A 27980-nucleotide genomic window follows, 5' to 3' on the forward strand; every position below is an offset into this window, starting at 1 on the left:
AATTGAAATGGGTGGCCACCGGGAAATCTCGCTTTTTGGGCGGATGGAGCGAAGGTACTCATCGAAGCAGTCTCCAAATCTTCACCGGCTGTCGTCGATATATAGGAGGCCACACCGGGAGAACCGGATACAGTAGATGACATCACAGACTCACAGGTGAGGTGTCGCCTCACCTGGAAGGAGGTCAGTGGGGAGGGACGACTGGACTCGGGAGCGATCCCTGCGGAAAGCGGAAAGTGGGAGAGGGAAAGATGTGGTGGGATTCCCATTGGAGATGTCGGAAGTTACGGAGCATTATGTGCTGGACGTGGAGGCTAGTGGGGTGATAGGTGAGGACCAGAGGAACCCTATCCCTGGTGTGGCGGCGAGAGGATAGGGTGAGGACAGGCGTGCGCTAAATGAAAGAGATGTGGGTGAGGGCAGCGTTGATGGCGGAGAAAGGAAAGCCCCTCTCTTCGAAGGGGGTCATAACAGTTCTTCTGAATGAAAAGCCTGACTGAGAGCAGTTGCGGCGGAGACGGAGGAACTGAGAAAAGGGAATGGCATTTTTACAAGTAACAAGGTGAAAAGTCCAGGTAGCTGTGGGAGTCAGTGGGTTTATAAAAGATACCAGTTCAAGTCAAGTCAAGTCAAGTCACTTTTTATTGTCATTTCGACCATAACTGCTGGTACAGTACACAGTAAAAACGAGGCAACGATTTTCAGGACCATGTTGCTACATGAACATTACAAAAACTACACTGAACTACGTAAAAAACAACAGAAAACTACACTAGACTACAGACCTACCCAGGACTGCATAAAGTGCACAAAACAGTGCAGGCATTACAATAAATAATAAACAAGACAATAGGCACAGTAGAGAGCAGTAGGTTGGTGTCAGTCCAGGCTCTGGGTATTGAGGAGTCTGATGACTTGGGGGAAGAAACTGTTACATAGTCTGGTCGTGAGAGCCCGAATACTTCGGTGCCTTTTGCTAGATGGCAGGAGGGAGAAGAGTTCGTATCAGGGGTGCGTGGGGTCCTCATAATGCTGTTTGCTTTGCGGATGCAGCGTGTGGTGTAAATGTCTCTAATGGCGGGAAGGAGACCCCGATGATCTTCTCAGCTCACCTCACTATCCGCTGCAGGGGCAGTTGATCTAGAGATGCAGTGAGGGAGCTCGAGAAAGGGAAGAAAGGTGTCAGAAATGGACCAAGTAAAATTACGGGCAGGCATTTTGTACGTGTTGCTTTGAATTTCCAGCATCGGCAGATTTCCTCGCGTTTGTTATTTACGGTCTTCCGCGCCGTCACTCGGGTTACATAAGCCCCGCCTCGGCACTGTCTATCAAGTTACAGAGGCCCTGCCTCCTCCACACAGACACCCAGGTTACAAAAATCCCGCCTCCTGGATGCTGTCAATCACCGCCTTCACACCGTCCCAGGTTACACAAGCCCCGCCCCCATTCGGAGGGAATTAAAAGTTTCTACGGATGTACCGTGAGGAACTTTCTAACTGGCTGCATCACTGTCAGGTATAGGGAGGGGCGGGGGGGTCGCTATTGCACAGGATCGAAATGAACTGCAGAGTTAGAAACTTAGTCAGCTCCACACCAGGCACTCGCCTCCAGAGTATTCAATATCAAGGAACGATGCCTCAGAAAGGCGGCATCCATCATTAAGGGCCCCCCACACCCAGGACATTTTCAATGCTACCATCAGGGAGGAGGTACAGAAGCCTGAAGGCTCACACTCAACAATTCAGGAACAGTTTCTTCCCTTCTGTCACTGGATTTCTGAATGGACATTGAACCTATGAACACTATTTCACTATTTTTAAAATTTCTATTTTTGCACTTATTTAATTTATTTAATTCATATATACTTACTCTAATTCACAGTATTTTACATATTTCATTGTGCTGCTGCCGCAAAGACAACAAATTTCATGATATATATACTGCATACCAGATTCTGATTTTGAGAAGCCCCGCCTCTTCGTCGCTACTAGTTTACATAAGCCCCGCCTCCTCCACGCCGTCACTCAAGCCTACGTGCGAAGGGGATGCCGGTCCCCGGCACCCACGCATGCGCGCCTAGGGCGCGGGACCAGCCGGAGGCCTGAGGCCAGGGGTTGCTACTGGACACCGGACCAGGGTAGGTGGAAGGGGTAGCTGGGGTCCGGAGAGAACCGGTGCCGGGGGGGGGGGTGGGGGCAGGCGGGGTAGACAGCGGACTGGAATGGGTCGGGGAAGCCCGGGAAAGGTGGGTGACAGCTGGGGACTGTGGTAGGTGGGGGATGCCGGGGGCCGGAGCTCATGGCCCGGCTGGGATGAAGGAGCGGTGCGCCCACTAGTTGCAGCGATCTGGAGGAGAGCAGAATCAGAATCTGGTTTAATATCACCAGCATATGGCGTGAAATTAGTTATCTTAATGGCAGCAGTGCAATGCAATACATAACACAAACTATAAATTACAGCAAATGTGTATATATATATATACAAAATAAAAGAGTAGTGCAAAAAGAGAGGCAAACTTAGTGTTTGTGGGTTCATTTTCCATTCAGAAATCTGTTGACAGAGGGGAAGAAGCTGTTTCTAAATCTCTGAGTGTGTATCTTCAGGGTTCTGTACCTCCTTCCTGATTGAAGCAATCAGAAGGGGGGCATGTCCTGGGTGACGGGGGATCCTTAATGATTGGATGCCACCTTTTTGAGACATTGCTGTTTGAAGTTGTCCTCGATGCCGGGCTGGCTGGTGCCTATGGTGGAGCTGGCTGAGTTTGCAACTCTCTGCAGCCTTTGCTGATCCTGTGCATTGGCCCCTTCGTACCAGACGGTGATGCAGCCAGTTAGAACGCTCAACGCAGTAGATCTGTTTAGAAATTTGCAAGAGTCTTAGGTGGCATACCGAGCGTTCTCAAACTCCTGATTAAGTATATCGGCTGTCGCGCCTGCTTTGTAATTGCATCAATATCAACACACACAGGTCAGGCAGCATCTATGGAAATGAATAAACAGTGGAAGTTTTGGGGCGAGACCCTTCCTTAGGACTGGAAAGGAAGGGGGAAGACACCCGAATAAAAAGGTGGAGGAGGATAGCTAGACGGTTATTAGGTGAAGCCAGGCAGGTAGGGAAGGTAAAGTGTTGGAGAAGGAATCTGACAGGAGAGCAGAGTGGACATTAGGAGAAAGGGTAGGAGGAGGGGACCCAGCAGGAGGTGATAGTTGAGAAGAGGTAAAAGGCCAGAGTAGGGAATAGAAGAAGGGAATTTTTTTTTTAACTGGAAGGAGAAATCGATATTCACGCCATCAGGTTGAGACTACCCAGGTGGAATATAAGTTGTTGCTCCTCCACCCTGAGGGTGGCCTCATCTTGGCACAAGAGGAGGCTATGGACTGACTTGTCAGAATGGGAATTGGAATTAAAATGCTTGGCCACCGGGAGGTTTTGTTTTTGGCAGATGGATTGGAGGTGCTCGATAAAGCGTTCTCCACCCCACCCCCAATTTACAATGGTTCTCACTGAAAAGGGGCTGCATCGGGAGTACCAGACGCAATAGATGACTCCAGCTGATTCGTGGGTGAAGTGTTGTCTCAGCTGGAAGGACAGTCTGGGGCCCTGAATGGAGGTGTATGGGCAGGCCACTCGCAGGGGTGAGTGCCGGGAGGGAGATTGGTGGGGAGGGACGAATGGATAAAGGGAGCGATCCTTGCAGAAAGAGGAGAAGAGGTAAAGATGTGCGGGGGTAGCTTCCCTTTGGAGTCGGCGGAAGTTGCGGAGGATGATGTGTTGGATGCAGAGGCTCACTGGGTGGTGGGTAAGGACAAGATGAACTCTGTCACTGTTAAGGCTGTGGGAAGATGGGGTGAGTGTGGATGTTTGGGAACTGGAGATGCAGGTGAGGGCAGCATCAATAGTGGAGGGAGGGGAAACTCCATTGTTTGAAGGAGGAGGACATCTCTGATGTCCTGGAATGGAAAGCTGTGTCCTGGGAACAACAGATGCATTGGAGACAAAGGAGCGGAGAAAACAGAATAGTATTTTTACAGGAAAGAGGGTTGCGAAGAAGTGTCATCAAGATAACCACGGTTTATAAAAGATAACAGAGATCGAGAAAGGGTAGGGTGGGAGATGGACTGAGTATCAATATGTTGGGTCCACAGTAGATCTTCTGAGACGTTGACACCCAGGAGCTTGAACTGCTGACCCCTCTGAGCACCGGTGTGTCTCCCTTGACTTACCCTTTCTGAAGTCCACGATCATTTCGTTGGTGTTACTGGTGTTGTGACACCACCCAGTCAGCTGCTGTGTCTCATTCCCGTACGCTTCCTCACCGCAGCAGAAGACTACACTGGCTTCCACCCCTGTGGCCACTTTATGAGATACATTGAGTGTCTGTCGTTCCAAAGCCGATGCATCTAGAAAGGATATTGCGCTGAGCAAATTGATGCAGGGGTGTAAGAGGCTCTGCAGATGCTGGAAGTCTTGAGCAGTGCACACAACCATGCTGGCGGAACTCAGCAAGTCAGGCGGCACCTGTGGAGAGGAATAAGCAGTCGATGTTTTGGGCCGAGGCTCCTCAGGATGCTGCCTGACTTGCTGGGTTCATTGGCATTTTGTGTGCATTGAATTTGAGAATGGGCTCCCTGGGGCATGGAAGTCTTCGTCTTCAACCTGTCACCTCTACTGGGGCATGCACCACTGACAACAGCTCGTCAGGGTCCTCAGTTCTGGTAGTTGATTGTCCCTGTGGCTTTTGCTTTCACCACACCACTTCATACGTCTACTGGGCGAAGATCCTGCCTCTCCCGGGGGTGAGGTCTCTGGAGGTTCTTCCGGCGTTTCTGTAGCTCTGGGTTTTTACGGGATGGGGTTGCTCCTTTCTATCACAGCTGAGGTAGGCACCATCCGTGGCAGTGTTTCGTGGAAATTTGGCCTTACACAAATTCTCCCGTACTTTTTTAACAGCACGTAGTGCAATTACGAAGACACCACGGCAGCACCTCTACTTCCTTAGGGGTTTGCAGAGCTTCAGCACGACATCTAAGACTTTGACAAGCTTCTATAGACGTGTAGCGGAGAGTGTATTGACTGACAGCATCACGGCCTGGTATGCCCTTTGATTGAAAAATCCTACGAAGTGTAGTGGATACGCCTGAGTTCTTCACGGGTAAAAGCCCATTGAGCACATCTGCATGAAACCTTGTAGGAAAGCAGCATCCATCATCAGGTAATACCATCACCCAGGACATGCTCTCTTCTCGCCGCTGCCATCAGGTAGAAGGTACATGAGTCTCAGGACTCGCCCCACCAGGTTTCGGAACAGTTACTACCCCTCAACCACCAGGCTCTTGAAGCAAAGGGGGTAACTTCACTTGCACCATCATTGAAATGTTCCCACAACCTATGGACTCACTTTCAAGGACTCTTCATCTCATGTTCTCAATATTTATTTCATATTATCGATACTTCTTCTTGTACTTGCATAGTTTGTTGTCTCCTGCACTCTGCTTGAACGCCTGAGTTGGGCAGTCTTTCATTGATTCTGTTATGGTTATTATTCTATAGATTTGTTGAGTATGTTCACAGGAAAATGGATCTCAGGGCTGTATATGGTGATATATATGTACCTTGATAATAAATTTACTTTGAACGTTGAACTTTATTACAGCTAGTGATAATCTTTCCTGTAGGCGGTATATAATCCATTTGTTTAATTACGGGTGATTATTCAACAAAAGGGTTAGAGCACATGTACGTAGAGGCATATGATGTGGGTGGCTGTGGAAAATGGTCATTTCGGACTGAAGGAATTTCAAACTCCTTGGGGGTGCTCATCTCGCACAAATTCTCATGGTCCCAGAACACGTTCCGTATGACCGGAAAAACTCACCAACACCTCTCCTTTCTGAAGGGAGTGGGACTATGCTCATCGACACTCGTGTCATTCTATTGATGTGCAGTAGGGGGCATCCTAACACGCTGCATCACTGCACGGTGCGGAGACCGCACTGTGGCGGACAGGCCAGCTCTATGACGGGGAGTTAAAGTTACCCAACACATCACTGGCACCATCCTACCAGCCATCCAGGACATTTAGACAGAACGGTGCCAGGAGAGGACCGGTAACATCATGAAGGATCCCACCCACCCTCCTCATGGACTGCTCGTCTCATTCCCATCCTGGAGGAGGCTGTGTAGCATCCACTCCAGGACCACCAGACTCAAAAACAGTTACTTTCCCCAAGCAGTAAGGCTGATGAACACCTCCAGCCACTAACTCACCCTCCACACCCCCATCACCAGTACTTTATGATTTGCTGTCAGAGTCACTTTATATGCAGACACTCCTGTGCCTAGCAACACTATGGATATACAATTAATCTAGTTACAGTACTCTGTAAAAGTCTTAGGCATATATATATATAGAGCTAGGGTGCTGAAGACTTTTGCACAGTACTGTAGTAATTTTATGTATTGCACTGTATTGTTGCCGTTTTAAAAAGAAACAAATTCATGACATATGTGAGTGATTATAAACCTGATTCCATTGTGGACCGAGAGTGGGAAGGGGGCAGGGAGAGGGGAATCATGGTTTGGGGAAAAGGGAAAGGGAGAGGGGAGGGAGTGGGAAGCACCAGAGGGACATTCTGTAATGATCAAAAAATCAAATGACCTTGTCTAGTGTCTCAGGGCTGGGTGTGTGTGCACCTGCGCCAACTGCCCCCACCCCCGGGCACTCCTCTGCCACCTGTCCCACACCCCTCCTGCAGGCACCTCCACCCTCGCCGTTCCCAACATTCTTTGCTCCTGCAAGATTTACAAACTTTCTGCTCCGCATTGACAAATACTGTGCAAAAATCTTAGGCACCCCAGTGATATATATGTGTTTGTATATGTGCTGCCTTATGTATTTATATTTATCGTGTTTTCTTATTGTTCTGATCTTTTTGAGCTGCATTGGATCTGGAGTAACAATTATTTTATTCTCATTTGGGCTTGTGTGCTGGAAGAGACATTAAACAATCTTGAATCTTGAACCCAGGGTTGCCCGTGTCTGAAAAACAATTGTTCCTCAGTCTTCCCTGACCCTTGTATCTATCCTTATCCATTCTCTCAATGCCCCTTTAGTACCATTCCACTTTTCCAGCAACAAGATGTGTGTGGGGTTTGCTCCGGGTGCTCTGGTTTCCTCCCACAGTCTAAAGATGTACCGCTTGGTAGGTTAATTGGTCATTGTAAATTGTCCCTTGATTAGGCTAGGTGTTGCTGGGCAGCATGGCTCAAAAGGCCAGTATGACCTATTCTGTGCCGTAAAAACAAAAGTTTCAGGCTTTATTGAGGCATTGCACCATGGGTCTGACGCTGGCAGATTGTCCTTTCTGTTGATCAGTGTGGATTCGATAGGAAAAATCATTCCTAGGGAGACTGTGGACAATAAGACATGGGAGCAGAATTAAGCGAATCGACCCGTTGAGTCTGCTGTGTCATTCCATCATGGCTAATTATTATCCCTCTCAACACCATTCTCCTGCCTTTTCCCCGTAACCTTTGACACCCTTACTAATGCAGAAACTATCAACCTCCACTTTAAATACACCCAATGACTTGGCCCCCGCAGCCGACTGTGACAGCAAATTTCCCAGATTCACCACCCTCAGGCTAAAGAAATTTCCCCTCACCTCTGTTCTACATGGACGCCGCTCTATTCCGAGGCTGTGTTCTCTGGTCTGAGATTCCCCACCATGAGAAACATGGTCTTTACCAAGGCCTATCAACGTTTGATAGGTTTCAATTAGGTCACCCCTCACTCTTCTGAATTCCAGTGAATGCAGCCATCAAACGCTCTTCATATGACAAGCCATTCAATCCTGGAATCATTTTCATGAACGGACTTTGAATCCGCTACATTCAGTGTATCCTTTCTAAGCTAAGGGGCCGAAAACTGCTTGCAATACTTCAAGTGAAGCCTCAGTGGTGTCTTACATTACATCCTTGCTTTTGTATGCCAGTCCAGTCAGGAGGTGTATGTACTCTATTCTTGTTATATAGAGTCGTGATTGGGTTCCCATGGAAAGGGTACCAAAACCAGGGGCATAGGTTTAAGATGAGGGAGAAGAGATTTAAAAAGGAGCGAGGGGCAATTTCCTGACAATGGAGGGTGGTGACTGTGTGGAATGAGGAGGCAACAGAGACGGGGACAATAGCAGCATTTAATATGGAACGAGCTGCCAGCTGAACTGGTTGAGGTAGGTACACTACAGTGCAAAATACTTGGGCTCATATATATAACTAGAGTGCCTAAGATCTTTGCACAATACAATGTGGAACGGAGAGGTAGTTTGTAAATCTGATAGGGAGCATGAGATGTTGGGAATGGTGAGTGTGGAGCACTGCGGGAGGAGTGTGGGACAGGTGGCAGAGGAGGAGTGCCAGGGGCTGGTGGGTGCCACGGGTGCAGACACACCCAGCCCTGAGATACCAGGCAAGGTCATTTGATTCCAAACAATTGGTTTATTGATCATTACAGAATGTCTCTCTGGTGCTTCCCACTCCCTTCCCGTTTTCCTAACTGTCTTTCTTTTTAAATCTTTTTATTGAATAAGTATACAAAAAGGTAAGCCATAAAGGCACTAATACACTATTAGAATATAATAAAATTACAGGAGATAGTAATACAAAAAAAATGAACAAACAATGTAATTTAAACATAACGTACCAAGGTAACATAATAGTATACTAATTTTTATATATATATCAATAGAGAAAAGGAAAAAAAAACCCAAAAAAAAACCCACCGTGCAACTAACTAAAAGCAAAGCAAAGCAATGGGCTAACTTGAAACCAAACAGAGTTAAACTTAAAATCACGTCCTCAATCCCGACCTCCATTAAAAACAGTAAAAAAAAACAAGAAGGGTATATATTACATTAAATGAAAATATTGAATAAAAGATCTCCATGTCTGTTCAAATTTAAGTGAGGAATCATAAAGATTGCTTCTAATTTTCTCCAAATTCAAGCATAATATCGTCTGAGAAAACCAAAAAAAGGTAGATGGAGCATTAAGCTCTTTCCAATGTTGTAAGATACATCTTTTCGCCATTAAAGTAAGAAATGCAATCATTCTACGGGCTGAAGGAGAAAGATTACTGGAAATTTTAGGTAGTCCAAAGATAGCAGTAATAGGGTGAGGAGAGATATCTATATTCAATACCTTGGAGATAATATTAAAAATGTCTCTCCAAAAAGTTTCCAGAGTAGGACAAGACCAAAACATATGAGTTAAAGAGGCTATCTGCCCCGGACATCTATCACAAAAAGGATTAATATGAGAATAAAAGTGCGCTAATTTATCTTTGGACATATGTGCTCTATGAACAACTTTAAATTGAATTAGGGAATGTTTAGCACAGATAGAGGAAGTATTGACTAATTGTAAAATCTGCCCCCAGTCATCCACAGAAATGATAGACCCCAATTCCTGTTCCCAATCTACCCTAATCTTATCAAATGGAGCTTTCCTAAGTTTCATAATAATATTATAAATCATAGCCAATGCACCTTTCTGACATGGATTAAGGTTAATTATAGTATCTAAAATGTATGTAGGAGGAAGCATTGGAAAGGAAGAAAGTATAGTACTTAAGAAATTTCTAACTTGTAAATATCTAAAAAAATGTATTCTTGATAAATTATATTTATTAGAATATTGTTCAAAAGACATAAGGGAACCATCTAAAAATAAATCCAAAAACCGTGAAATACCCTTAGTGTTCCAAATTTGAAAAGCATGATCCGTAAAAGAGGGAGGAAAAAATATGTTACCTAAAATAGGAATCGCTAGCCCAAATTGGTTAAGATCAAAAAATTTTCTGAATTGAAACCAAATACGTAAGGTATATTTAACTATCGGGTTAGACACCTGTTTAAGGCGTTTCAAATCAACAGGAAGAGAGGAACCTAAAATAGAGCCAAGTGTATAACCCTGAACAGATTGTAATTCCAATGCTACCCATTTAGGAATGGATAGTATATCCTGGTCAAGTAACCAAAATTTCATATGTCGAATATTAATTGCCCAATAATAAAATCTAAAGTTAGGTAATGCTAAGCCTCCATCTCTCTTAGCTTTCTGTAAATGTATTTTACCCAGTCTCGGGTTTTTATTTTGCCAAATAAATGAAGAAATTTTGGAGTCAACTTTATCAAAAAAAGATTTTGGAACAAAAATTGGTAATGCCTGAAATATATATAAAAATTTTGGCAAAAAACCATCTTAACTGCATTAATACGACGAATCAAAGTTAAACATAAAGGAAACCATTTAGATGAAAGTTGAATAATATGGTCAATTAATGGTAAAAAGTTAATCTTAAATAAATCTTTGTATTTACAAGTAATTTTAATCCCAAGATATGAAAAATAATTATTAATCAATTTAAATGGAAAGTTATGATATAAGGGAAGTTGTTTATTAATCGGGAAAAGTTCACTCTTACTAAGATTTAATTTATAACCTGAAAAAAGACCAAATTATGCTAATAGCTCTAAAACAGCAGGGATGGATTTTTGGGGATTAGAAATAATATAAAAGTAAGTCATCAGCATAGAGTGATATTTTATGGGACTTTAAGCCCCGAGTTATCCCGGTAATATTTGGAGATTCTCGAATGGCAATTGCAAGAGGTTCTAATGCAATATCAAATAATAAAGGACTAAGAGGACAACCTTGTCGAGTACCTCGAAAAAGAGGGAAAAAAGGTGAGCTTAGAGAGTTAGTATGGACCGAGGCCACAGGAGAATGATATAACAGTTTAATCCAGGATATAAATTTCGAGCTAAAATTAAACATTTCAAGCACTTTAAATAAATAAGCCCATTCTACTCTGTCAAAAGTTTTCTCAGCATCTAAAGAGATAACACACTCAGGAACATTTTGTGAGGGAGTATAAACAATATTTAACAGTGTGCGAATGTTATAAAAAGAGTAACGACCTTTAATAAAACCCGTTTGTTCGTCCGAAATAATAAAAGGAAGTACTTTTTCTAATCTATTTGCTAATAACTTAGAAAAAACTTTAGAATCAACATTTAATAAAGATATTGGTCTATAAGATGCACATTGAGCAGGATCTTTATCCTTCTTTAATATTAGAGAGATTGACGCTCTATTGAAAGATTCAGGAAGTTTACCAAGTTTTAATGAAGCCTCGAAAACCCTACAGAACCAAAGGATTAATGAAGGTGCGAAACATTTATAAAATTCTACTGTAAACCCATCAGGGCCAGGAGCTTTCCCCAAATTCATAGAGAAAATAACATTCTTAATCTCATCCGTGGTAATGGGAGTATCTAACATAGAAGACATATCCTGTGAAATCTCAGGGAAGTCTAGATTATCTAAAAAATCATTTAGAATCTCGAGGAGACTCTGATTGATATAAGGAAGAATAAAAATCACAGAACGTTTGATTAATCCCTGCATGATCAAGTATCAGTCGGTCATTTTGGTTATAAATCTGATTAATTTGAGATTTAGCATAATTAGACTTCAGTTGATTAGCCAACAGTTTGCCAATTTTGTCACTGTGTACATAAAATTCACTTCTTGTTTTCTTTAATTGGTTTACAATCGAGGACGAAAGTAATAAACTGTGTTCCATTTGAAGTTCAGTTCTTTGTTTATATAACTCCTCAGAAGGAGCTATAACATATTTCTTATCAATTTCCTTAATCTTGTCCACAATTACCAACTCCTCCTGCTTCAGCTTCTTCCTCAAAGCAGCAGAATACGAGATAATCTGACCACGAATATAAGCTTTAAAAGTATCCCAAAGAATGTTCACAGAAATATCCTCTGCATAGTTAATTGTAAAAAAAAAGATCAATCTGTTCATTCATAAAGTTAACAAAGTCCGAGTCCTGAAGCAACAGCGAATTAAAACGCCATTGTCTATTATTTTGTGTATTGGCCTGAATTTTAATAGAAAGCTTAAGTGGAGCATGATCCGAAATGGTTATAGAGTCATAATCACATTTAATCACTGAAGAAATAAGACGAGAATCAATAAAGAAATAATCAATTCTTGAATGGAAATGGTGAACATGTGAAAAAAAAGAAAAATCTTTTTCCTGAGGATGCAAAAAACGCCAAATGTCCGTCGACCCAGAATCAGAGAGGAATGAATTAATCAAAGTTGCTGATTTATTAGGTAAGGTACGTAGAGGAGCCGAACGGTCCAAAGCTGGAGATAAACAGGTATTAAGATCTCCGCCCCAGATCAATGAAAACTCATTCAAATTCGGGAACTGATTGAATAATGATTTATAAAATTCCGGACAGTCCATATTAGGAGCATAAACATTAACCAAAACTACCTTTTTATTAAATAGTAGACCACTAACCAATAGAAATCTACCATTTGGATCAGAAATAATATCATGTTGTATAAAAGTAACTGAGGAGTCTATAAAAATAGAGACGCCTCGAATCTTAGCATTGGATTTCGAATGAAACTTATGTCCCTTCCAGAATTAAAAAAAACGTAGTCTGTCCCCCCTCCGCACATGGATCTCTTGTAAAAATAAAATTTGTGCTTTAAGTCTCCGGAACACTTTAAAAACTTTTTTCCTTTTAATAGGATGATTAAGACCATTAGTATTCCAGGAGACAAAATTAATAATAGACTCCATAAACCCTAAAGTCAACCCGCAACAAGGAGGATTGACGATAGGCTCGACCCACGAACCCAGAAAGGGAACAGAACAAATAAGAGATACCGGGAAGAAGAACGCAACCAATACTTCAATAATGTACATAGCCCAAGAAGAAAGAAACTAAAACGTGAAGCCCCTCCCACCACCCCCCACCCCATGACCCCAAGGCTAAATCTAATGCAGACCAGCCCGAAAGAAGCAAGCACTAAAACTACCCCCATGACTTCCGGTATACGCTCCCTAAAAAAAGTGTAAATATAAAAAAGATCAGCTAATTATAAAATAGTAAAAGAATAAAAAAAAGGTAACTCAATTAAAACAAACACATAATATAACAGAGTAAAAGCCAGGAAATATAAAAAAAACCGCAACAAACCCCAGACCCTATGAGTAAACAAACAAAAAAAAATGAGATTATTAACATAAACTAGTTATGAAAACCTACAAAACAAAGTAGATTTAAAAACTACAAAATTTAAGGCCACAAAGGAAATACGTAAAATGACGGTGAGGAAATAACCACCCAGAATCCCCTGGGAAAAAGAAAGGAATGACGCAGTTAAAAAGAAAGTTTAGCAACCATATTAAATAATCAAAAATAAACTTTTCTGCCCATATAGGGGCAAAAAAAAATTAAAACTGACAAATTCACAACCTCCGATCAATGGAGATAGTTAAAAATTACGATTAAGATGTTGAAGGTGAAAATTGATCCAGATAACTTTGGGCATCCGATGGAGACTCAGAAAAACGGAGGGCTCCATCCGACGTACGAATCCTTAGACGTGCAGGATAAAGCAGCGCTGGTTTTAAATCCATCTTGTAGAGTTCCGACATCACAGATCTGTAACGAACCCGTTGATCCCGGATTGGTTTACTGAAATCTTCCACGAATCGGAACTTAAGATCCAGAAAATCAATGCAACCTTTAGATCGAACGAAACGAAACAGTTTCTCCTTGTCTTGAAAGTAATGAAAACGTAAAATGACATGTCGAGGTTTATCTGACCTAAGCGAGAATGATGGAACTCTGTGAACACGATCCAATAACGGTGGTTGGTCAGGAAATACAGTAGGAAATGCATCTTTTAAAAGTTGAGAAAAATACTTCATAGGGTTATCAGATTCAACAGCTTCATGCACCCCAATCATTCGAAGATTCTGCCGTCGCATTCTGGATTCTAAGTCAGAGTTTTTAAAGGTCAGAAAGTCGAGTTTCTTCTTCATTACATTAATTGTTTCTTCGATTTTCTCCATCTTAAGCTCACTTTGTTGCGTGGATTTTTGAAGATCAGATATAGCCGACTGATGTTCTGTAATAGATATTTGTATCTTCTCGATTGAATCGGCAATTTTCTGGAAACTAATTGAAATTTCCTCACGAATCAGCTCCGTAATAGAGTTTGAAATTTCCCTTTGAATTAGCTCCGATATAGCTTTCAAAGTCACTGGTGGTTCAGTCGGAGGGAAATCGGTACCTTTCGGTCCACCCGGAGGTTTGCCGTCCTTCCCGTTTTTTCCATTCTTAGACATAGCAGACCTTAAAAACATCTGATTATTGAAGAGCCCAATTTGTTTCAAAGTATTGTAAAAGTCGATGCCTTAATGGTTAATTAAAATATAGCTGATCATAAGAAGAAAAACTCAGAGGTAATGGAGCGAGTCAAGAACGCGACTTCACTCCATGAGCGCTACTGGAAGTCCCCCCCACCGTTTTCCTAACTGTGACACCTCCTTCCCACTCTCGGTCCACAACAGAGACCCCTGTCAGAATCAGGTTTATCATCACTCACATATGTCATGAAATTTCTTTCTTTTGCAGCAGTGCAATACTACAGAACTGTGCAAAAGTTGTAGGCACCCCAGCGCCTATATATCTAAGACTTTTGCACAGTCTGTCTGTCTAGGTACCATATGCAATGCAGACATTGGTGACCTTGGTTTTCCATATAGATCTATCCCTCGTTCTTTGGGTGACTCCCATTTCCTCGATGTGTAGCCACCTGGCTCTGCTTTTGATGTACATAAGCTGAGGTCTTCCTCCAGGTTTACTCCCCTCAATCTTTCCAGAGAGTATGAGTTTTTCCAGTTCATCTTTCCGCATGATATGTTCTAGGAATCTGAGTTGTCTTTCTCTCATTGTTGGTATGAGTGATCGAACTGCTTGGGCTCTTCTGAGAACTTCTTCATTTGATGTGTGTGTGGTCCATGATATTTTTAACATTCTTCTGTGGAACCATAATTCACACAGTACTGTAGTAATTTTATGTATTGATGCTAAAAAGCAAATTTCATGGTGTATGTGAGTGATGATAAACCTAACTCTGATTTGGGTCTCCAATGCAGGCACCCTATGTGCCTGAGACTTTTGCGCAGTACTGTACATTAGCAATATTTAAAAGGCTTTGGACATGTACACAGATTTGAAAGGTTCAGAGGATATGGGACAAATACGGGCAAATGGGCTTGGGCAGGAATTGTGGTTGGCAGGGACGAGTTGGGCCAAACGGCCTGTTTCCTTGTGCTCTGCATCGTTGTGTACGGGCACGGGGTGCGTCATAAGATATAATGTGAAGTGGAGAGGAAATCTCATCACAGATTGGTTGTGTGGCGAGCTCCGTGCGTTGTGGTCTGGTATTTTGCCTGCATCGGCTAACAAATAGGATCGAGATCTACACGTCTGTTCACAGAATTGTTCGCAGAAGTCCGTGCTTCTCGGAACTCTCTTGCATGGCCGCGTGTTCGCTTGCACTGGCGCCCAGTCGAATTTGTGCCCCTCTCAATCTTCATGGGTAGAGACTAGGGAGAGTTGGCCACTTTACAGCCCGTTGATATTCGTGTATCCTTGTGGACAGTTTTCTCCCGGTTTGGCCGACGTAATATTTGCAGCAGCCCCCGTGTGGATTTTGTAGACCACGTTGGTCTGGTCCAGTAGCTTGGTAAGTTGTTGAGTCTGCAGAGTCCTCTTCTCAACATTGCTGTTGTGTACGTCCTGATGCTGAGATATGTCCGAGGATGCGCCGGGACACATCACCTGTGGGGTCATCGGGTATTTCGTGTCTTTCAACATCAGACGACTGAGCCAGGGTTGATCAGGCCCCGGCTTCTGTCCCGGCAGCACTGGTCCATGGGTCACTCTTGCTGTTCCTAAGACATTGAGTGGGTCTCTTCAGGCTCCTGTGCTTTGTCCTTGATGGTAGCAATGAGGAGAGGGCATGCACAAAAGAAAATCGCCAGTTATCCGCGCCATTTGCACAGAATTAGGCCACTCGGCCCATCAAATCTGCTCTGCCGTTCCATCATGGCTGATCTACTATCCCTCTCAACCCCATTCTCCTGAGATTATCCAGGCTCCGTAGCTCATGAATTCAAAGTACATTTATTATCAAAGTATGTATAAATTATACAACCTTGAGATTCGTCTGCTACCTGGCAGCCAGTAAACAAGAAACCTGAAAGAACCAATTTAAGAAAGACCAACACCCGATGCACAGAGGTTGAGGGAAAAAAAACAGAAATGGTGCAACCAGTAAAAGCAAGCATCCATAAACCCATAGCCGGACTAGGCCCATAGTCTCAGCCTCAGTTCTTCGCAGAGCCGGGTAAATGGCAGATATGAAGCCGGGAGCAGACTCACAGACTCAGCGTCACAGAGAGAGGGGTAAACACCATGGAAGAACGAGCAGAATCGGCCCGACCCTCACCTTCTGTCCAGACACTCTGCCCTTTTCAGTTTATCTGTCTGCCGGCGTTTAAATTGTCCAAACACCAGGTTGCTCTCGACCTTTCCAAATAGTCTCGGTGCTTAGACGGACCTGACCTTGCTCCCGGTTTAGGTGGTTGTGCTCCAAAGCTCCTCCACTCTGACCGCTCACTGATCCACTCACTCCGGCTCCGACTCCGACTCTGTCTCGAGCAGGCCTCGATTTCGCTCCGACCACCTCCCGCACGTGCCACACTCCGACTTTGCATTGCACCCGCACACCTTGACCCTCCAGTCAGCCTCGCCTTTGCTCGCCTCTTCATTGTTTGCGGTGACAGTTTACCACAATTTGCGGTAGAAAAAGTGCTATTAATAAAGTATTTAAAGATTATCTAGACAGATACATGGATAGGAAAGGTTTAGAACAGGGGTTTCCAACCTTTTTAATGGAATGGACCCCTATCATTAAGCAAGGGGTCCCTGGACCCCAGGTTGGGAACCTCTGGTTTAGAGAGATATGGGCCAAGTGCGGGCAGATGAGACTCTTGGTCAGTATGGATGAGATGGGCCAAAGGGCCTGTTTCTGTCCTGAACAGTTCAACAGCAAAAACACACAAAATGCTAAAGGAACACACCAAGTTGGGCAGCATCTCTGGAGGCACATTCCAAAGAGGTATGGGTTAGTAGTTAATTGGTCACAAGTTGTAATTGGGCTCGTTGGCTGGAAGGGCCGACTGCATCTCTTTTTTTTTGTAATTTATTTTTTATTGAAGTTCATCATCAAATAAAACTTTCCATAAGATGTATTTCAGATACTGTACATATATATCATATAATCATATTTGTCACAAATCTCTACATAATGTTTATCTGAGGTATACACTTATAGAAGGGAGAGGAAAGAAAGAACAATCAAAAGAAGAAAACTATGTACAAAGTAGGGAGTGATTTTTTTTACAACATATTCATTGACTTGTGAGAATAAAATCAGGCCTATGAGGTGTTATGTAGTTAAACCATTTTTCCCAGTATGAATCAAATTGTTCCAACTTATGAATAACAGATGTTGTTATCTTTTCCATCTTGTAAATGTCCATTGTAATTTTCATCCATACATTTAAAGTTGGGCTGTCCTGTGGTAACCATTTCCTGGTAAGGGACTGCATCTCTAAATATTAAAAAAAAAGTGAGAGGAGTCTGTTTCAGACAGAGACCCTTCACTTGTTGAGTTCCTCCAGCACTTTGTGTGTGTGTGTTGCTCGAGATTTCCAGCTTCTGCAGAATCTGTTTTGTTTGTTTACACTAAAAACAGCTCTGTTTCCCTGACCAGGACAATGTAATCGGGCCCTCACACCCAGGGGTTCCCAACTTGGGGCCCACGGACCCCTTGTTCAATTATATTGGTCCATGGCATGAGAAAGCTTGGGAACCCCTGCACTGGCCTGTTTTGAACTCACAGGCTTCGTCTGGTGTTTTGTGATGGGGGTTCATCGCGTGTGAGAGAGAATGTGTGTGTGTGTATGTGAGAGAGAGAGAGCGTGTCTGTGCGTGCACATGTGTGAGAATGAGCCCCTGTGTGTGTGCGTTTGTGAGAGTCCCTGAGTGTATGCGTGCGTGTTTGAGAGTGAGTCCGTGTGTGTGTGTGTGCGCGCGCGCGCATGAGAGAGAGAGAGCCTGTGTGTACATGTGAGAGAGAGAGAGCCTGTGTGTGTGAGAGAGGGGCAGGGAGAGACACTGTGTGTATGAGAGAGAGAGAGAGAGAGATAGCCCCCTGTTCATGTGTGAGAGAGAGAGAGCCCCTGTGTGTGTGTGTGTGTGTTATAGAGAGAGCCCCTGTGGTTGTGTGTGTTGGAGAGAGAGAGAGAGCCGTGTGCGTGTGTGTTAGAGAGAGCCCTGTGTGTGTGTCTGTGTCTCCTGGTCAGGGTGATGCACGTTCCTTGCCAGGTGGTTGTGGAGGCCAAGTCATTGGATATATTAAGAGTGGAGGGTGACAGGTTCTTGAAAAGCCAGGATGTCAAAGGTTACGGGGAGAAAGCAGGAGAATTGGGTTGAGAGGGATAATAAATCAGCCATATGGAATGGCGGAGCAGAATTGATGGGCCAAATGGCCTGATTCTGGTCTTACGTCTGATGTCTGTGTGTCTGTGTCCAGGTCAGAGCGAAGCACTTTCCAATGAGATGGAAATCCTGAAGGAGGCGGAAGTGCTGCCGGAGGAGGAGCCGGGATCCTCGGGAGACGGCAACGTGGCGCGGCCGGCCCCCAGCTCCCAGCCGGAGGATTGCTTCCAGTGCTTCGTGTGCGGCAAGGGCTTCCGATGGGCCTGCCTGCTGAAGCGACACCTGCGGGTGCACACCGGCGAGAAGCCCTTCGAGTGCGCCGTCTGCAAGCGCTGCTTCAGCAAGTCCAGTAACCTGACGCGGCACCGGCGGTTCCACACCGGCGAGAAGCCATTCGAGTGCGGCGTGTGCGGCAAGCGCTTCTCCACTTGCAACGACCTGCGGGTCCACCAGCGGATCCACACCGGGGAGAAGCCCTTCGAGTGCGCCGTCTGCCAGAAGCGCTTCTACACGTCCGGCCACCTGATCCGCCACCAGAGGACTCACAGCGGCTGAAGGGAAAGCGCTGTCTGCCGTCGGCCAAGCGCCAACCGGCCAGCCTGCTTTTACTGGGGGAAGGGGCGTGAGCCGATTGAACAGTGCCAGGTGAGGCTCTCTCACTGGTCAAGTGAGCCCCCTCAATCCCGGAGGGCATTCATGCTTTTTGGGCCCAGGGTGGGGTGCCGCGGGTGGCGGCGGGAGCTTAACGCTTCCGTAGTACTCTCAAGACCCATGACACAAGACGTCCTAAAGCGGTGACTGGCCGCCCGTTAACTTGTGGGGTCAGCATTGTGGCTCGATCGGGTCCACCTGTCCAATCCTTGTGGAAGTACTGGACGGGCAGATAGTTTAATAAAGGGCAGCTGAAAACATGGATGCTAGAGTGAGGTGCGTCTGGGTCACGGGAGACTTCTTCAGTTGGGACAAATTAGTCACACGACAGGCATGGACCAAACCCGCGGCAGAAGGCTTGGCATTCGCCATTTCGAGCTGAGCGAACCCAGTTGGTGTTACTCGTTACTGGTGGACCCCCCCCCCCCCCGCCACCTCTGCCCACCCAGGCTGCCCCAAGTACATTCCGTCCAAGTTTTTGAGTTGCCAGAGATTTGGTACAACACTTGTAACCTCAAGCTGCTCCAAGTACATTTCGTCACGTATTTTAGTCGTTGGCGATTGGGTAACTTCAGCTCTTCCGGACTGTTTTGCTGAATTTCTTTCTGTCCGACTTCAGTCTCTTCCACCTCCAGTCTCGGGGTCTGGTATTAAATTCAGCCGGCCCTGATTTGAGCCTCCCACTTGGTCCCCGGAGTTTCTTTGAACGGGGAGTGAATGCGCTGCGGGAAGTTAATAGAGGGTTGCTGCTGTGTGGTAACTGGTGACTACATCACTGGGTCCGCCCCACTGCAGGCTTTCGGTCCGAAGCGATGGCGGTTTCTTCCCCCTCCCCGCACAGACTCTGACTCGCTGAGATCGTCCTGCAGACAGCATGAGCCCGGAGGTCCCCATCTTGCTCAGTGTGGTGAGGGCTTTTGCTGTGACCACCTTTGTAAACAGCTTGTTCCAGGCCTCCTAAAACCCAACGGGTGCAAAAAAAAAAGAGATTTTCCACAGTCTAGGGCAACACGGTGGTGTAGCGGTTAGGGCAACGATCTGCAGTGCCAGCGACGCAGGTTCAATCCCCGTCACTGCCTGTAAAGAGTTTGTACGTTCACCACGTGATTTTGAGGGTTTCCTCCCACATTCCACGGATGTTCGGGCTTGTAGGTTAATTGATGACGTGGGTGTATCTGTGCAGCTCAGGCCTGAGAGGGCCTGTTACCAGGCTGTATCTCTTTTAAAAAAAAAGACCACAAAAACAGGAGTCAAATTAATTAGATCAAGATTTTTACTGTGGAGGTAGGATGTTAGGCTGGAGTTGTATAAGATGTTGGTATTGTGTGCAATTTTGGTCGCCTATCTACAAGTAAGTAAGATTGAAAGAGTACAGAGAAAATTTACAAAGATGTTGCCAGGACTGGAGGACCTGAGTTATAAGGAAGGATTGAATAGGGAGAACTTTATTCCCTAGAACGTAGAAGATTGAGGGGAGATTTGATAGACGTAGACAAAATTATGAGAGCTATGGATAGGATAAATGCAAGCAGGCTCTTTTCCACTGAGGTTGGGTGGGACTACAGAGAGAGGTCATGGGTTAAGGGTGAAAGGTGAAGTGTTGAAGGGGAACATGAGAGGAAACTTCACTCAGAGGGATGTGAGAGTGCAGAATGAGCTGCCAGCACAAGTGGTGCGTGCGATTTCGATTTCGATGTGGAAGAGAAGTTTGGATAGGGGCATGCATGGGAGGGGTGTGGTCCGGGTGCAGGTTGATGGGACTAGGCAGTTAATATAATTCTGCGTGGCCTAGGTACACCGAAAGGCTTATTTCTGTGCTGTAATTGTCTATGACCAATTAGGCCAGTGGTCCCCAACCACCGGGCCACAGAGCATGTGCTACCGGGCCGCGATGAAACGATATGAGTCAGCTGCACCTTTCCTCAATCCCTGTATCGCACTGTTGAACTTGAACATAGGGTTGCCAACTGTCCCGTATTAGCCAGGACATCCTGTATATTGGGCTAAATTGGTTTGTCCCATATGAGACTGCCCTTGTCCCGTATTTCCCCCGCGAAGGTAGAGCGTTCCTATGAAACCGTTCGTAAGCCGAAATGGCATAAAGTGAAGAAGCAATTACCATTAATTTATATGGGAAAAATTTTTGAGCGTTCCTAGACCCAAAAAATAACCTACCAAATCATACCAAATAACACATAAAACCTAAAATAACACTAATGTATAGTAAAAGCAGGAATGATATAATAAGTACACAGCCTATATAAAGTAGAAATAATGTATGTACAGTGTAGTCGGGACGATTAAGCCAAAACTGATTTGTAGAAAAAAATCGGCACGTACGCGCATGCGCACACCGGTGCCCGTGCAAGGCTTCATGGTCATGGTAGTCTTTCTCAGGGTAAACATGTGTCCCGTATTTGACTGCTACTTTTGTCCCTTATTTGGGAGTGAGAAAGTTGGCAACCCTACTTGAACACCCCCCACCGGTCGGCCGGTCCGCAAGAATATTGTCAATCTTAAACCGGTCCGCGGTGCAAAAAAGGTTGGGGACCCCTGAATTAGGCCAATCAGCCCATCGAGTTTGCTCGGCCGTTGGTTATGGTTTATTTTTTTTCTACTACTCCTCCTCATAACCTTTAATCCCCTTACCAATTGAGAACCTACCAGTCTCTGTCAGTACACGCAGTGACCTGACCTCCACAACTGTCTGCGGCAACGAATTCCACAGACTCAGACTGAGGAAATTCCTCCTCACCTCAGTTTTACGGTGGCTTTATTCTGAGGCTGTGCCCTCAGCTCCTTGTGTCTTCTACTAATGATCCTTCTCCACGTCTGCTCTGTCCAGGCCTTACAGTACCTGGTAGTTTTCAATTAGATACCCCCCACTCCTCATCCTTCTGAACTCCCTTGAGTGCAGACCCAGATATATCAAACGCTCCTCGCACATTAAGCCTTTTGTCCCCGAGATCGTTCTTGTGCACCTCCTCGGGACCCTCTCCAGTGCCAGTACTTTCCCCTTCCAATTCAGTTACTTAAGTAGGTTTGAAGAGTATTGATAATGGCTGGGGTCACCCTTCTTGTAAAGACTGTCCAGAGGAAGGCAATGGCAAACCACCTCTGTTAAAAAAAAAAAAAAATTGCCAGGGAAAGACCACGGTTGTCTACGTTATATGATGTGGCACATATTGAACGAGGGAATAGCGTGGGCTTTTGCTCTTTGGCACAGAACAGGATGAGTGGTGACTTGATAGACCAACAAGAGGCATAGATAGAGTGGACAGTCAGAGACTTCTTCCCAGAGCAGAAATGGCTAATACGAGGGAGGAAAATTTTACGGTGATTGGAGGAAAGTATATAGTGTCAGAGGTAGGATTTTTTTTTGCACAGAGAGTGGTGGGTCTGTTGAACACACTGCCAGGAGTGGTAGTAGAAGCAGATAAATGAGCAGTTAAGAGGCACATGAGTGATAGAAAATGTTTAAAGGTTCATTTACTATCAAAGTATGTGTGCAGTATACAACTCTGAGATTTGTCTTCTCCAGATAGCCATGGAACAAAGAAAAGCATGGAGGGCTAAGTGGGAGAGAAGGGTTAGGTTGATATTGGAGTAGGTTGAAAGGTGGGCAAACATTGTGGGCCGAAGGGCCTGTACTGCTCTATATTTAAATCTATGCTCTCTGGTGTTTTACCATCCACATGTGGGGGAATGGTTCCTTCCTGGTCAACCTGGTAAGATACCTCTCAATGTTAATACCTCAGTGGTCTCCTTTCACCCTTCTCAGTTCCAAGCTAACACCCCAAGCCTATCTAACAGACCACTAGAGGGACGCAGTGGGTCAGGCAGCACCTGAGGAGGGAAGCAGACAGAATCTGCCTGACCTGCTGTGTCCCACCGGCAGTATATTTATTGATTTATTTATTGAGATTCAGCATGGAATAGGCCCTTTCGACCCTGATTTAATCCCACCGAAATCGTGGGAAAATTTACGATTAACCTACCAACCCGAACATCTTTGGATTGTGGGAGGAAACCAGAGCAGCCTGAGGAAACCCACACGCTGACGGAGAGAATGTACTAACTCCTTACAGGTAGCGCTGGGAATCGAACCCCTGTCACTGGTGCTGTAAAGCGATGTGCTAACCACTATGCTACCATGCCGCCCCCTTTCTGTGCTCCGGATTCCAGCGCCCGCAGCCCCTGATCACCCGAACCTGTTCTCGGCTCAGGGTTTCAGGCCCAGGCACCACCTTAAAACTCGTCCGCATTCTGCCTCCAGTGAAGTCTTGTCACCCCTGTCATGAATGGGCTGCAAGCATTGGTGTGTACGTGTTGCAAGTGTAACCTCTGCCTGTGCCTAAAGGTGGCAGTATTGTAAGGCAGTTAAATATCCCGTATGACCTTTCAGCCACTTATTCTCCCGTCCTGCCAACTACGCAGAACTTTCGTTCTTTCACATTTTCCATCTGATTAGCTTCCAACTTGATGGCATGAACATCGATTTCATCCAACTTCTGGTAATTTTTACATCCCCCCCTCCCCCATCCTCCTCTCTTGATCTATTCCCCATTCTAGCTTCCCTCTCACCTCTTCTCAACTGCCCATCACCTCACTCTGGTTCACCTCCTCCTTCCTTTACTCCCATGGTCCGTTCCTTTCTTCTCCCTTTTCAGCCCTTTGCCTCTTCCACTGATCACCTCCCAGCTTCTCACATCTACTAGGCTTTTTCCATTGAGGGTGGGTGGGACTACAACCGGAGATCATGGGTTAAGGGTGAAAGGTGGACAGTTTCAGGGGAACAGAAGGGGTAATTTCTTCACTCAGAGGGTCCTGAGAGTGTGGCGTGAGCCGCCAGCACAAGTAGTGCATGCAAACTCGATTTCAACATTTAAGAGGAGTTTGGATAGGTACATGAATGAGAGGGGTGCGGAAGATTATGGTCAGGGTGCAGATCGATGAGAATAGGCAGTTTAGTTCGGCATGGAGCAGATGGGCCGAAGGGCCTGTTTCTGTGCTGTACCACATGGGTTTTCTCTGGGTGCTCTGGTATCCTCCTATAGTCCAAGCACATACCAGTTAGTAGGTTAAAGACACTGACTGTATCTTCCCCTCACTCTTCGCCTTCCCCCACCACCTTACTCTGGTTTCTCCCTCCTTCCTTTTCAATCTTGATGAAGGGTCTTGGTCCGAGATGTCCACTGTTCATTCTCCTCCATAAGTGCTGCCTGACCTGCCGAATTCCTCCAGCATTTTCTATGTGTTACTCTGGGTTTTCAGCATTTGCGTAACCATGGGACAATTTACAATGACCAATTAACCTACCGACCCATACGTCTGTTTGGACTGAGGAAGGAGACCCACGCGGTCATGGGGAGAGCATTCAAACTGCTTTTAGGTCGCAGCGGGGATCGAACCTGGGTCGCCTGTATTGTAAAGTGTTGTGCTAACCACTACGCTCCCATGCCACCCTATTATGTGGAGAGATTGGAGAAACTGAGCATGTCCCTTGAGCAAAAGTGGCTGTGACCTTTCAGCAAACTGCATTGACTGTTTATCCATTCCCACAGCTGCTGCTTGACCTGTCGAGTCTCTCCCCAGTGTTTTGTGTGTGTTGCTCTGGATTTCCTGCATCTGCAGAGTCTCTTGTGTTTATGATTTTCCAATTATACTTTCCCTGTTGTGTTTCCCCACAAAGCCTGCATTGGCCGGCTTTGCCCTGAATCAAATGCGTCTTGCCGTATCTTTTCTGCCCAGCTATCCATCCTCCTTCTGTCTGCAGTGTTAACTTCATGCCCAGTGGCTGCGTCATCTACAAACAATATTAGGTGCCCGACACAGACTCTAGTCAGTCAAATACTTGTTGATCAGTGCTTATTGACACCACAACCATTGAATAGAACACTACAGCACTGAACTTCAGGGACTTCAGATCAGCTAGCCTGTTCCCACCAGTTGTTCCTGCCTATTCCCGTCTACTTGCTCCCTGGATAGTATCCTTCCCATTGATCTTCCTATCCCTACTTCTCTAAATGTTGCAATGAAATCCACATCCACCACTCCTGCTGGCAGCTCATTCCACTCTCGCACCACCCTCTGAGTGAAGAAGCTCCCCCTCACGTTCCCCTTAAATATTTCAACATTCACCCATAATGTGTGACCTCTAGTTCTAGTCTCACCCAACCTCAATGCAAAAAGCCTGCTGGTCTTCACCCTTCTAAGGCATCCGTTAGTCTTGCGAGACCATGGATCTGTGCCTGGAAATTCTTCACTCTCCAGGGCGCAGGCCTCGGCAAGGTTGTATGGAAGACCAGCAGTTGCCCATGCTGCAAGTCTCCCCTCTCCACGACACCAGTGTTGTCCAAGGGAAGGGCATTAGGACCCATACAGCTTGGCACTAGTGTCGTCGCAGAGCAATGTTCAAGGACACAACACATTCCCTCGGCTGGGGCTTGAACTTACGACCTTCAGGTCGCTAGTCCAATGTCTTAACCACTTGGCCACATGCCCACACTCTTCACCCTATCTATATTTGTTATAGTTTGTGTGCTCTGTCAAACCTCCCCTCAGTCTCCTTCATTCCAGGGAATAAAGTACTAAGCTAGAGCAATAGAGGTCTACAGCACAGAAACTGGTCCTTTGGCCCATCTAGCCTATGCTGTAAATTTATATATAAAAAGAGATATCTATTCAACCTTTTCCAAAAACACAGATACTCAAGGCCTGGTAATTCCTTGTAAATTATCTCTGTGCTCTTTCAAGCTTATTGATATTTTTCCTGTAGGTAGGTGACCAGAACTGCATACAATACTCTAAATTTGGCCTCTTACTTAATTGCCCATTACACCGCTGGCATTTAGGACAACCATGAAGGTCCTTCATCTGTCTGTCCTTGGCTGCTCATACGTAGAAAGATTCCTCATTGCTGTTTCCGTAACAGGTTTGTTTGACCAGTCAGGGTTGTTAGCTTTGAGCTGAACCGGTGGACCACTCTTAGTCTCGTCTCTACCTGGTGACCTGTTGGCATGGGTGACCCTGCCAAGAGCCAAGGCATAACGCCCTGATTCCGCCCAGTATAGCTCTCCAGGTCATTGAGGCACACAAACTATGACATGGTTGTGGTCCTCCTGGAGGAAATTTGGCCTCCTTAACGTCTTAACTTCAACAAAACATGCTAACTCCTGTAACTTCAATAGCACTTGCTATTCTTTCTGGAACTTATGGCCTTTGTCAAGGAGAATGTTACATCAAATGCACTGCTCTCATTTGCCTGGAATCCAATCAGATCGGTTAGCCTTGACCGTCCCTTGTATGTACTGGCCCTAATTTAATCTTGCATCTCTAAATCAGTTAGGGTGGATACAAGCAACTTGAAACACAGAGTCAGTGCACGAGTGGAGCTTTTGTACTTCACCGTTCAATGCAGTTGTGGCTGGTCCCATCCCTCCTGCCTTACCCATCCCATTATCATTCAACAAAGATGAGTAGAGCATGAGAATAGGCCCTTCAGCCTACAGTGTTGTGGCCTGCTAAATAAACGCCTAACTGAATTAATCCCTTCAGCCTGCATGTATATCCCTCCATTCTCTGTGGCCGGCATGGTAGTGTAGCGGTTGGTGCAGTTGCTTTACTGTGGCAGTGATCGCCGATTGGGGCTCGATTCCTGCTGCTGTCTGGAAGGATTTTGTATGTTCTCCTTGTGACCGCATGGGTTTCCTCCCATGTTCTAAAGACTTTAGGGTTAGTCAGTTGTGGGCATGCTGCGTCGAAGCCGAACGTGTGGCGACATCCTTGGACTGTGGTAATTGATGCAACAAAAAAAACTGCATTTCACTGTATGTTTCGATGTACATTTGACAAATAAAGCACTTCTGTAATTCAAGTGCCTATTTTAGAGCCATTAAATGCTTTCAGCACCACCCCTGTCAGCACATTCTGGGCAACCATTGCTCTGTGTTTAAAAACAAGAACTCCCTGTAATATTTGAACTTACCCCTTCTAATCTTAAATGCATGCTCTTTTGTATTAGACGTTTTGACCTTGGGTAAAAAGGAATCTGACTGTCCATGCCTCTTGTAATTTTCCAAACCTCTTATCCCCAGTATCCACTGTTCCAGAGAAAACGACCCAAGTTTGTCCAATCTTGTCTTATAGCTCACACTCTGTAATCCAGGCAACATTCTGGTGAACCTCTTCTGCACCCTCTCCAAAGCCTCCACATGCTTCTTGTAATGGGGCAACCAGAACTGAATGCAAGTGTGCTTTAACCACAGTTTTGTACAGCTGCAACTCGCATCCTGACCTTGGGGCTGAGTGCCTTGACTAGTCATGTTTAGCACAAACTTTGTGGGCTGAGTGGCTTGTCCCTGTGCTAAACTTTTCCAGGTTTTATGAATATCGAAAACATTAACTTTGCCCGGTCCCTCAAAATGTTAATAGTTTCAATAAGACCACTCAACATTCTTCTGGTAATTCTCCCCCTCCCACTCTTCTGTTTTCCATCTGGCGTCACTCCTATCACTTCCCTTCTCACATATCCGTCATTTCCCTTTGGTGTTCCTCCTGCTTCCTTTACTCTGATTGTCCACTCTCCTCTTCTATCATATTCTTTCTTCAGGCTTTTTCCGCCTATCACCTCCCAGCTTCTCACTTCCTCTCCCTCTCTTACCCACCTTCCCCCTCACTTGGCTTCCCCTCTCACCTTCCAGCTTGTACTTTCCCTTCACCCCATCATTTTCAAACTTCAATGTAAATTTATTATCAAATTACATCTGTGTCACCATGTACAGCTCCAAGATTTATTTTCTTGCTGGCATAATCGAATCAATGAAAGACTGCACCTACTCATCATGCAGAAGACGACAAACTGTGGA

The 27980-nt window shown here is 45.2% G+C and overlaps 1 protein-coding gene across 1 annotated transcript; it reads left to right on the top strand.

The window, feature by feature from the left end:
* Nucleotides 1–7: 7 nt before the first annotated feature.
* On the top strand, nt 8–27980 carry LOC134338755 (gastrula zinc finger protein XlCGF17.1-like). The gene is made up of 3 exons (XM_063034799.1): nt 8–54; nt 1992–2137; nt 18557–27980. The coding sequence occupies exons 1-3, from the start codon at nt 8–10 to the stop codon at nt 19015–19017; spliced, it is 654 nt and encodes a 217-aa protein (XP_062890869.1). The 3' UTR covers nt 19018–27980.

Source organism: Mobula hypostoma, chromosome 28, assembly GCF_963921235.1.
Source record: "Mobula hypostoma chromosome 28, sMobHyp1.1, whole genome shotgun sequence".
Lineage (NCBI taxonomy): Eukaryota > Metazoa > Chordata > Chondrichthyes > Myliobatiformes > Myliobatidae > Mobula > Mobula hypostoma.

Coding starts and splice junctions, on each gene's coding strand:
- LOC134338755 (XM_063034799.1), top strand. CDS start 8: ATGGGTGGCCACCGGGAAATCTCGCTTTTTGGGCGGATGGAGCGAAG. Junction 55..1,991: donor TTTGGGCGGATGGAGCGAAG/GTACTCATCGAA, acceptor CGTCGCTACTAG/TTTACATAAGCCCCGCCTCC. Junction 2,138..18,556: donor CTACTGGACACCGGACCAGG/GTAGGTGGAAGG, acceptor GTCTGTGTCCAG/GTCAGAGCGAAGCACTTTCC.